The 12,264-nt window shown below is 50.3% G+C and overlaps 1 protein-coding gene across 1 annotated transcript; it reads left to right on the forward strand.

Annotated features, from left to right (window-relative positions):
- Positions 1-9,763: 9,763 nt before the first annotated feature.
- Positions 9,764-11,850, forward strand: LOC103643942 (SCARECROW-LIKE protein 7). Its single transcript, XM_008667112.4, has one exon. The coding sequence runs from the start codon at positions 10,088-10,090 to the stop codon at positions 11,741-11,743; it is 1,656 nt and encodes a 551-aa protein (XP_008665334.1). The 5' UTR covers positions 9,764-10,087; the 3' UTR covers positions 11,744-11,850.
- Positions 11,851-12,264: the final 414 nt, after the last annotated feature.

Consider the following 12,264-nt stretch of genomic DNA (forward strand, 5'->3'; position numbering starts at 1 on the left):
GGACGATTGCTACTTCCAGGCTGGGGTCCACTGATCTTGCGCTTACGATCTTCCATCTCCTTACGCTTCCTCTCTGTCATGATTGCTCTGTCAATCAGGTGCTGGAATGTCGGGAAGGTGTGATTCATCAGTTGGTACTGCAGAGGGTCAACCAAGCCTCTTAGGAAACGGTATTGTCGCTTGGCATCAGTGTTGACATCTTCAGGAGCATAGCGAGACAATTGCAGAAACCTATCCCGGTACTCACTGACAGACAATGGCCCTTGCTTGAGGGCCAGGAACTCCTCCTTCTTCACAGTCATCAGACCTGCAGGAACATGGTACTGACGAAAGCTACCTCTGAATTCTTCCCAGGTGATGGCGTCAGGGTGGGCATGGGTGGCGAGGTAAGACTCCCACCATGATTGGGCTGCTCCTCTCAACAGACGGGGACCATACAGGACTTTCTCCCTGTCATCGCACTGAGCGGTATGCAACTCCCGCTCCACAGTGCGCAGCCAGTCTTCAGCATCCATGGGGTCAGAAGAGTGAGCGAACGTTGGTGGATGACCTCTCATGAATTCAGCACGCTTGTCTCTGGGCATCTGAGGCATCTGAGGCTGAGGTGGGGCCTGCTGCTGCTGCTGAATGGCGGCCAAAGTCTGACCGATGGCTTGAACTGCCTGAGTCTGCATCAGAAACATCTGCTCGATGGACATCGGGGGTGGGGGCGGCAGGTGCTGCTGCTGGGGCACCTCATCCTGTTGAGCGGCTCGCTCCTGCTGAGCACGCCTTCCTCCTCTGCGCCTGTTCTCTGACATCTGCAGAATGCAACCACACATCAGAACTGATCTGGCAAATCTTGCAGCATAAGAAAAGAGAATAGAGTTCTTCAACAGCACTGAACAGATGAGCATCTTCACTGATCCCCAACACAGACCACACAGCTTCTCAGATAAAGAGGAAAGTGGAATAAAAGGTTTCCCAACTATATAACTAACTCCATTAACATAATAGGTAAACCAAAATGCAGGGAATACCCACACTCTGGTGACAGTCATTACAAAGATCCAAATCAAACATAGTTCATCATGACAAACATAAATGCACAGGATATAGCAAACTACCCTGTCTAACTAAGACTAACTAAAACCGAGACTAACGCTGAGACTGAAGCTTCTATGTGTATATTTCGTATTAATTACAAGGTCCAACTCTAACGAACTATGGTTCTAGAGTTATCTTGGTCTTGCAGTCGGGATTGCCATAAGACTGGTGTCCACGCTGAGGTGAGCGGTACGGGTGCTGAGTCCCGACGGGAGCGGGGGAACCACCATCCAGGTGACGACGTTCCGCGCGCTCAGCCTGCAGCAGGGCGATCTCAGCACGAGCCCTACTCAGCTCGTCTAATGCATGGTCCAGCTCCGTGTTTAGCACGGCGGCTAGGTTGACTGTGCTGCTCAACCTAGGATTGCCCTCACCGACAGGTGAGACAATCACGACTCCTGTGCTGCCAGATGGACGGTGGGGGTAATACTTCAGGTCAAGACCGTCAGCTGCCCCACCGAAAACCGAGCAGTAGTGCGAAAGCGCACGCCGTGCAGCATCTTGCATGGCTGCCTCAGCTGAGTCCCGCTCAGAGATAGAATAGTGCTCTGAGCAGGCCTCCGCACCCTGGAGACTGTTCTCCAGGCAGCGCACCAAGCAGGTTGCCTCCCAGCGGTCCGGGTAGACCCCGCGACTGTGCTGGTAGACCACACAGCGATACTCGACGGACCAAGTATGTCGGTTAAATGCCCGACGTAGCAGGGTGTCGAGCGCATCGTGGAAGTGACACCCGCGAGCAGCGTCGCGAGTGATGGGTCGAGCAACCCATCCTTCCGGCTCATGGTTAGCAGAGAAGTCGGTGTCGTGGCTCGAGCTGTCGTCGCCACCTCCGTCGTCTGGGTCTCCTCCAGCAGCTACTCCAGAAGCTGGGGCGCCCAGTGGTGGTGCAGGGGGCGCCTCCAGAGGAAGCACGGGGGAGCAGCTCCTCACGGACTCTATCTCCTGGTGGAGCGAGAAAGAAGAGCCCTGCTGCTCCTGTCGTCGACGTTCCTGCTCCTCATGCAGGCGGTGGTGCAGTCTCTCCAAGTGGCTGGACTGTCCAGCCATGGGACGGCGAAGCGGACGCTCAGCAAGGCGGGAGGGTAAGAAGGGGATGACGGACTTTCGTGCAGTGTGTCTAAGTCGAGCCATCTACAAAAGACATCGCAAGCAAAAGGGTGAGAATAGAATCAATATGACCAGCAAATAATGAATCGTAAGTAAATGAAGGATTAGAATAAAACATGATTTTCAGCAAGGTATATTATATAGTAGAACATAGGTTTGGTCGGTATGACCAACTTTTGAAGGGATATCAAAGTCAAGGCAGAGACAGAGGTCTATAGTCCTTAGAACGACCATTCTACTCTAGGTTAGCGGTCCTACAGTCAGCACGGCTTTGATACCACTTATGTCACACCCGGTTTTAGAAGGCAAACCGAATGCGAACCATGTACGTGCCAGGATCAGTTATTCACGTACACAGCAGTTACATAACATGGACATCATCACACAGTGCTCAAATAGTATTAAAAGGGGAAGTAATAGTCGATTACATCATACGTCTGAGACGTCCATATAGTCCTTACAATAAATCAAAGTGCGGAAAAGAAACGTAGATAACCGCGGCCTTCACAGGCAGCCGACTGGGGGTTGCTGCTAACCCACGCCTAGAACTCGTCGTAGTCTTGGAACTCCTGGAAGTCTCCTTCCACTGCTTCATCTTCGCCTGAGCAGTGGTTGCAATGCTGACAACCTGGGGATGGGGGGGTTTGGTGTGTAGAGCAAGGGTGAGTACACATCAACATACTCAGCAAGTATCCTGTTTGGCTGTAGTGGACTAGCTTTATGTGGGGATAAGTCAAGCAGTTGCTTTTAGTTGGTCAGATTATTATTTACTAATAGAAAGCCAGGTTTTAGCATTAACCCAAATTATTAGCCCGATGTACCCTTTCCAAACGGAAAGAATACCACTTACCAGCACCATAGTCATAATCAAAACCATCGATCTCATAGCCACTTGTACCATAATGTCGCTGATCAAGTACCACTAATCTCTGGAGCTCCCTTGGCCGCTCATAACCACGAGCACGGCTGATATATCAGTTTTCAAACACTCTGCAGAGGTTGTGCACTTTACCCACAAGCCGTGATTCCCATTCTGCCCGGAGATCATGACTCTCCATTGATCACTACCAAGGTGACCCAGCAGGACATCACTACGTAGCCTTTACAAAGATTCCCCGGGGCTGTAGCCACCCGTTAGGTTTCCTAAATGCACCGCACTCCTCCCCAAGGGGCGAACCCAAACTTGGCAGAGCGAGCCACATACACCGAGCCCCATTGACGGCACGACGGCTAAGTGAACTACACCCCAGATCCTCTAATTATTCAGCTAAGGGCACCCCATTCCACCCTCATGGTTACACTGTTTTCCCGGGCGGTCATCCATAGAACAGGTCCTTACGGAGAGGCACTCGAGAAACCGCTCGAGCCCCCTTGAAGACCACAAGTATAACATCATAGTAAGAGAAGGGAAAACAGCGTATCATAGATAATCTCATCATGTTCATTGATTAGAGTTTGAGCAATAGCATAAAGCTAAACAATAACAATCCAACCCAAATAGGTAAACAAGGACATGGATAACAAAAGCTAGTCAATCCTTAGGCATAAATGTGTAAAGCGGGAGGTGAATTAAATAATGAATAGGACAGAGATAGGTCAAGGGACACTTGCCTCCACCAACCGACTGCTGCTCAGGGGCTTCTCCTGCGAGTTCCTCGGGCTCTTCGACCGGATCGTTCTCTATGCGATCGCAAGCATACATACATTCATCCATTCAAATTGGGAAACAAACAGTACATCATACAAGGGAACAAATAAAGTAAATATGCATCAAGTATGACATTCGATATCGCCTTCATTATGGTTAGAAAGAAACGGGAAAGGGTCTCGCGGGGGGGGGGGGGGGGGGGTTAAAGCTTATGCACTAATGATTAGTTACAATTGGTTCTAACAAAAGAATTTAGTTATATGCACTAATGGAAACCTAGTCATTTTTAGTTGATCAACATTGAACTGGATAAACAATTGATTATATGAATCAACTAGCGTAACGGAATTCTAAATTAAGTTTCCTATTTCAATAACATGAACAATGATTAACCTGCCTAAAATAAAATATATAACAGTAATGAAAGAAAATAAAATAAAATAAAAAATAATAATAAAAAAAGGGGGGGCGGTTGAACCGGCCAGGGGGCGGTTGAACCGGCCTGGGGCAGGGGCGGCTGGGCAGGGCGCGGGCGCGGGGCGGCCGAGCTGGGGCGGCTGGGCGCGCAGGGGGGCGGCCGAGCTGGGGCGGCTGGGCCGTGGGCAGGGGCGGCCGAGCGGCGGCGCGGGCGGCCGAGCCGGGCGGGCACAGGGGCGGCCGAGCGGCGGCTGGGCGCGCGGGCAGGGGCGGTTGGGCCGGGCGGCGGCCTGACCGAGGAGAGGGAGGGGATGGGAGAGGGAAGGGAGAGGGGAGGGCTCACCGGGGACGGGGACGGGGCGGCCGAGCGGCGGTGCGGCCGAGCTGCAGGGGGCGGCGGCTAGGGCAGGGGGCGGCGGCTAGAGAGAAAATGGGAGAAAGGGAGGGAGAGAGAGGGATTTGGGGGGAAGAGGGAGGGGCGGCTGGGCCAGCTGGGCCCAAAGGGGCGCGCGGGGGGGGGGGGGGGGGGGCGGCTGGGCCGGCTGGGGTGGCCCACGGCGCGGGAGAGAGAAAAAGGAGGAAAAAGAGAAAGAAAAAGAAAAAGAAAGAAAAGGTTTTTTCTCCTTTTCAAAATCCGATCTTCTTAGGTGAATGCACTTACATCTCTAAGCAATCAAAGAATGCATAGTTCGGCATGGTGCATCAAACAACATAAAGTAATTTAGGGTTTTTCTTTACACGGGAATTCCAAACCAAACCCCGCTAACTTTGGAAAAGATCAAGGTTTAGCGAGGGAACGAGAAAAGAAAAGGGTAACGCCTGAATTTGGTGAGAGAAAAGAAGAAAAAATTCTACCCCCAAATTCAGGGCGTTACACAAGTCCTCTTGCAAGTGATGCACATATGCAGGGGGAGATGTGCTACAACTTGACCCTTTGAGACTAACCGTGTGCTTGAGTTTATTTGTTTTAGTCTCAAAGGTGTTATGAAAGGGAAAAGGTGGACTTGGACCATGAAAGACTTCCACTGCACTCCGATGAGAGGGTAACTTATTCCAAGTTCATCTCATGTACTCTTATTGCCTTTATATTCTTATTGAAGATTTTGGTGAGGCAATGGGGTTCTAGGGCCAAGATTGATCCCGTTTTGGTGCTTGATGCCAAAGGGGGAGAAAATAAAGGCCAAAGCAATAAATGGATCAGCTACCACTTGAGAAATTTTGAAAATAGTAGAATAGAGCTTTTGTTTTGTCAAAATTCTCTTATTGGCTCTTTTTGTCAAAAGTTGGCTTCTTGTGGGGAGAAGTGTTGATTATGGGAAAAAGGGGGAGTTTTTGAAATCTTGAATCAATTTCTCTTGGAACGACTCTCTTCATGTCTTAACAAGTGTGTTTGACTTAGAGATAGAAATTTGAGGTTGATTTGCAAAAACAAACCAAGTGGTGGCAAAGAGTGATCCATATATGCCAAATATGAATCAAAACAAATTTGAGTTTTCATTTGCAGAGATATTGCACTTGTTCTAGTTGCTTTATGTTGTGTTGGCATAAATCACCAAAAAGGGGGAGATTGAAAGGGAAATGTGCCGTTGGGCCATTTCTAAGTGTTTTGGTGATTTAGTGTCCAACACAAGTGCTTAAGTGTTAATATATGCAAAGTGGTGGACAAAGTGCAAATCAAGTCAAAAGGTATGTTTCTCAGACTTAGTACATTGTTTTAAGGACTAATGTATTGTGTCTAAGTATTGGAAACAGGAGAAAACAAATTGGAGAGAGACAGCTTTGTTTCAGCCAAAGCCAGCGCAGTCTGGGTGCACCGGACTGTCCGGTGGTGCACCGGACAGTGTCCGGGGGTGCACCGGACAGTGTCCGGTGCGCCAGGCTGGCTCGAGCGAACTGGCCGCTCTTGGGAATTCATCGGCGACGTACGACTATAATTCACCGGACTGTCCGGTGTGCACCGGACTGTCCGGTGAGCCAACGGTCGGCTGCGCGATCTGCGCAAGACATGTGGCCGAGCCAACGGTCGGGAGGGGGCACCGGACTGTCCGGTGCGCCAATGGCTCCCAGGCGCCAACGGTTGACTACGCCACAGAAGGAAAGAAATCCGCACCAGACAGTGTCCGGTGCGCCAGGCGACTGAAGGCAAGATTTGCCTTCCTGGAATGCTCTCAACGGCTCCTAGCTGCCTTGGGGCTATAAAAGGGACCCCTAGGCGCATGGAGGAGCACACCAAGCATTCTCTAAGCATTCCTAAGCACTAAGACATCGATTTCGCGCCTTTGATTCTTTGCGATAGCAATTAGAGCTCTAGTTGAGTTGTGAACTCATTGAGTTGTGTTGTGAGCTCTTGTTGCGACTTGTGTGCGTGGTGTTGCTGTGATTTCTTGTCTTGAGTGTGTTGCTTATCCCTCCCTTACTCCGTGCTTCTTTGTGAACTTCAAGTGTAAGGGCGAGAGGCTCCAAAGTGTGGAGATTCCTCGCAAACGGGATATAGTAAAGCAAGCAAAACACCGTGGTATTCAAGTGGGTCTTTGGACCGCTTGAGAGGGGTTGATTGCAACCCTCGTCCGTTGGGACGCCACAACGTGGAGTAGGCAAGCGTTGGTCTTGGCCGAACCACGGGATAAACCACTGTGCCATCTCTGTGATTGATCTCTTGTGGTTATTGTGTTTTGTTGAGACTCCTCTCTAGCCACTTGGCATTATTTGTGCTAACGCTTAACCAAGTTTTTGTGGCATTAAGTTCAAGTTTTACAGGATCACCTATTCACCCTCCCTCTAGGTGCTCTCAGGTTGTGGTTGTAAGACATAGGTAATTTATGCATCAAAGGGATCCAGTGAGCTTGTCGTGCTTATCCAGCGAAGGGAGAAGGGGAGCTCGCGGAACTGGCTTCTAGCTCCACTGCCTGGCGTAGACTTGCAGATCTGACCTCCACGAGACGACACGAACGCTCCGATAACTATGCAGCATGAACAAGCAAACATACAAACCAGCAAGCATACCAACAAATATTTAATATAGTGGTCAGAATAGCGATATATGAATGGGTACAGTCTTGAGTAGAATCTGTGTCATGTGGTGTTGAGATACTACTAGTGGTGGAGCGGAGGTGCTTACCAGGAGGGTGAATTGGAGGCGAAGCGACACTATGTGTGTAGCCGGCAGAGCGGAGTAACTGAGTGCGTGGGGTGTTTGCCTTGGCTGAGGGTGTTGAGTGTGTGTGGAGAGGGAGAGGGTAGCTGGGTGTATTTATAGCTGGGTGTATGTGGTGTAGCACAGTCACTGTTGGTGAGAATAGTGACGAATGAATCATCTGACTTAGTATGAACAGGAGAGTTATAGGTAGAATATGGGACATGAGTATTTTGGGAGTTTTCTGGAACATGAACCATGCTTAAGGGATGACATGGTTGGATAGGGAATAGTTTGATAAGAATTTAGAAACAAGAATTATTGGAATCTGAGTTTGGAAGCCTGGTTCGAATGAATCTCAAAGTTAAGCGTGCTCAACTTGGAGAAACCTGGTATGGGTGACTAGATGGGAAGTTCCCATTGTAAGGAAAATCACGGTCATCGGAGTTCGTATGACTGGAATATGGGTCTGACTGGTCTTAGGTGGACTGGACATCATGACAGATGAGTAGTTGAAATGTGGGGTGATCGGATGATCGATGAATAGTAGCTATGAATAGTAACGATGAATAGTGACGACAAAAAGTAATTATAGATAACATCGATGAATAGTAACGATGATGAATAGTGTCGGTGAATAGTAACGATTGTGAATAGTGTCTATGAATAGTAACGATGATGAATAGCAACTGTGAATAGTGATGGTGAATAGTCATATGAACGAACGATAAACGATGAATAGTGACGATGAACGAACGATAAACGGTGAATAGGAACTATGAACGAACGATCGAATGATCGGACGAACGAACGATCAGAATTTCAGCAGCATAATGGCAGGACAAAGATTATCTGGAAGAACGATGAATAGAGACTATGAACGAACGATGAACGATGAATAGGAACTATGAACGAACGATGAACGATCGAATAGGAACTATGAACGAACGGACGAACGATCAAATGATCGGACGAACGAACGATCGGAATTTCGGCAGCATAACAGCAGGAAAAAAAGATGATTTGGACGAACGATCGAACGATCGGACGAACGAACCATGAACGATCGGACGAACGATCGAACGATTAGACGAACGAACGAACAAACTAAGAATAGAGGGACGAACGATCGAAGAACGACCGAACGATCCTTATGCTAGTGTGTGCTTGTGTGGGAGATGGAGTGGGCGTGTGTGGGGGTGGGGGGGGGAGAGTTGCCATGAAATGGCTTGGGGTGGGATGAGAGGAGGCCCTTGCCCCTCTATTTATAGCCATGGTGGGGGATTAGGGAGAGGGATGAGAGGATTAGTGGGAGAATGAGAGAATTAGTGGGAGGTTAGCATGTATTTGTCTTGTATGAGTGTAATTAGCTTGTAGAGCTCACCGTATGACACTGGAGGCATACGTATACGTATGAGCATGAGGAAAGTTACGAAGAAAATATTTATAGGGACTTGAAAAATGATTCTGAAGGTATTTCTCAAGAGGAAAAATACTTGGAGATATATCGGTGGAATATTTGGACAGTATTTCTAGGAATAACTTGAAGGGGATCACTAGGGAAATATCTGGGCAGTATTTCTGGAAACAATTTGAGGGGATCACTGGGGAAATATTTGTAGGATATTTTGAGGAGAATTTTAGAGAGAATATAGACCACTATATTATATTTGTTGATATCAACTCGCAAACAAACATTTTGAAATGAAATTTGAAATTCATTTTGAATTTAGAGCGAGTTTGAGAAAAATTCAAGGTTTGCAAGAACCGAACCTCGGTAAAGCAAATCACCGTGTCATCCGCTTTCATTTGCTTGTGATTTGTTTTCACTCTCTCTTTCGGACTCGACTTTATTTCTAACGCTAACCCTGACTTATAGATTGTACTTAAAGTTTATAAATTTCAGATTTGTCTATTCACCCCCTGTAGGCGACTTTCACTCCCAAACAAGCTGGCGCAAGTGGAGGCAGGTGGACTTAATAAGGAAGAAATTGTATATGTAATTATGTACTTCAAGACTACATTGAAAGGACGCAAGGACTACCCAACAAGAACAAATCAAGGGGAAGAACTTGTTTCTTAAACCAAACATGGTAATTTTAATACCGCAACTAATTGTTAGCTACCTCAGAACTGATAATTAATTCATTAGCTTGTGTAACCTAGCTAATAATTTATTAGCTGGTTAATTATTAACTATAGATGTTTCGTTTCTTATAAAAAATCATTTCAAAGGCTCCGGATTATACAATCTCTGATCGGCGCACTCGCACCCGCACCTGATCGGCGCAGTTGAAGGACAGCCGCACCTCCCTCATCACTGGCTCTCATTTTACCGTTGAGGCCTGGTGACCACCAAAGTGGACATACATACAGTCCACTCTACGCACGCAGGCAGGGAGGGCAGGGGCTACTAACTCTAGGATTCTGTTCGCCGGAGGACAGTCCCGTAATTGCGCTCCGCATAATGCCTGCGAGTGTGCCACTGCCACTACAGTGCCCGCGCCACTGTTTTAAATCCCCTGCCGCCGCTCAACCCCGCCGTCCCCCCTCTCCGGCTCTCCGCGACGAGATCCTCTGCACCGGCTCTCCCCCATTCCATCCATTCTCCCAAAACAGCACTTTCGAATTCCACGGCCGCGCCGCTCCCCACCCACCATTCTGCGATTCTCCCACTGGAAACGGAGGGGAGCGCCATGGCGTACATGTGCGCGGACAGCGGCAACCTCATGGCCATCGCGCAGCAGGTGATTCAGCAGCAGCAGCAGCAACAGCAGCACCAGAGGCACCACCACCACCTGCCGCCGCTCCCGCTCCCGCTCCCGCCGCGCCAGGCGCCGCCGATGCCGCCGGCCCCGGCCCCGGCTTCCCCGCACGGCCAGATCCCGGCGGCATCCCTACCGTACGGCGGCGGCGCGTGGTCCCAGGCGGACCATTTCTTCCCTGACGCCTTCGTCGGAACGTCCCCGGCCGACGCGGTGTTCCCGGACCTCTCCGCCGCCGCGGACTTCGACTCCGATGTGTGGATGGACAGCCTCATCGGGGACGCACCGGTCTTCGCGGACTCCGACCTCGAGCGCCTCATCTTCACCACCCCGCCGCCGCCCGTCGACGCGGCGGCCCAGCCCGAGTCCGCCACTCGCGCGTCGCTTCCCCAGCCTGCCGCCGTCGCAACGGCGGCAGCGTGTTCCTCTCCGAGCTCCTTGGACGCCTCCTGCTCCGCGCCCATCCTCCAGTCCCTCCTCGCCTGCTCCCGTACAGCGGCCGCTGACCCAGGGCTCGCGGCCGTAGAGCTCGTCAAGGTGCGTGCTGCCGCCTCCGAAGATGGGGACCCCGCGGAGCGCGTGGCGTTCTACTTCGGGGACGCGCTGGCGCGCCGCCTGGCCTGCGGCGGCGGGGCGCAAGCGCAACCCTTGACGGCGGTGGACGCGCGCTTCGCCACCGACGAGCTCACGCTCTGCTACAAGACACTCAATGACGCCTGCCCCTACTCCAAGTTCGCGCACCTGACCGCCAACCAGGCCATCCTGGAGGCTACGGGCACGGCGACCAAGATCCATATCGTTGACTTCGGGATCGTGCAGGGTATCCAATGGGCGGCGCTGCTCCAGGCGCTCGCCACTCGCCCAGGGGAGAAGCCGTCCCGAGTGCGTATCTCCGGTTTACCCTCGCCGTACTTGGGGCCAAAGCCAGCGACGTCCCTCGCCGCAACCAGTGCCCGTCTCCGCGACTTCGCAAAGCTTCTCGGGGTGGAGTTCGAGTTTGTCCCATTGCTGCGGTCAGTGCACGAGCTGGATCGGTCGGATTTCTTGGTTGAGCCTGACGAGACTGTAGCCGTCAATTTCATGCTCCAGTTGTACCACCTTCTTGGCGACTCCGATGAGCCCGTGCGGCGAGTCCTCCGGCTGGTTAAGTCACTCGATCCATCAGTCGTCACCCTTGGCGAGTATGAGGTCAGTCTGAACCGAGCTGGGTTCGTCGACCGGTTTTCCAATGCACTGTTGTATTACAAGCCAGTGTTCGAGTCACTTGATGTGGCGATGCCACGGGACTCACCGGAGAGGGTGAGGGTGGAGCGATGCATGTTTGGGGAGCGCATTAGAAGGGCCATTGGGCCAGAGGAAGGCGCTGAGAGGACCGATAGGATGGCGGCTAGTAGGGAGTGGCAGACGCTGATGGAGTGGTGTGGCTTTGAACCCGTCAAACTCAGCAACTACGCCATGAGCCAGGCTGATCTTTTGCTTTGGAATTACGATTCGAAGTACAAGTATTCGCTTGTTGAGCTACCACCAGCGTTCTTATCTCTGGCTTGGGAGAAGCGGCCGCTGCTCACCGTGTCTGCTTGGCGGTGAGTCCCTTTTTTGTGTATTGGTGCTGTTGTATGTAGCATTGTCATAGGCTCAGCGAAGAAATGGAGAAATTGGTTTTGCATTGTCCCAAGATGATGGCAATGGCTAGATGGTATAATTGGTACTTTTGTTAGCTTGTTTGATTGTTTGTCCTACTACATGATCAGTAGCTAGTGCAATTTTAGCGCTAATTGTACAGAAATGGATAGCAGGTGGAGTAGATTGATTGCTCATGTGGTTTTCTGAATTCTGATGACATTTGACATTCTATATGTATATGAATTTGAAAAATCATACTGGCACCTCCATCATTGCAATCAATTACAGTCGTAAAGGCAGTGTAGCGCAAATTTAACCAATGATTGCTCAAGTGTTACTGCAACTACCATTCTCATGTATTTGGTTGCAATGGTAGTGTAGTTCACAAAATGGAAGTTTGGCAACAAAGCTAATGTCAACCTTGCTAGTCCAGTTATTCTGGATGCTAACACAGGGTTGTCATCTACTGTATAAGCGTGTGAATT

This window comes from Zea mays, chromosome 1 (assembly GCF_902167145.1).
Source record: "Zea mays cultivar B73 chromosome 1, Zm-B73-REFERENCE-NAM-5.0, whole genome shotgun sequence".
Taxonomy (NCBI): Eukaryota; Viridiplantae; Streptophyta; class Magnoliopsida; order Poales; family Poaceae; genus Zea; species Zea mays.

Coding starts and splice junctions, on each gene's coding strand:
- LOC103643942 (XM_008667112.4), top strand. CDS start 10,088: ATGGCGTACATGTGCGCGGACAGCGGCAACCTCATGGCCATCGCGCAG.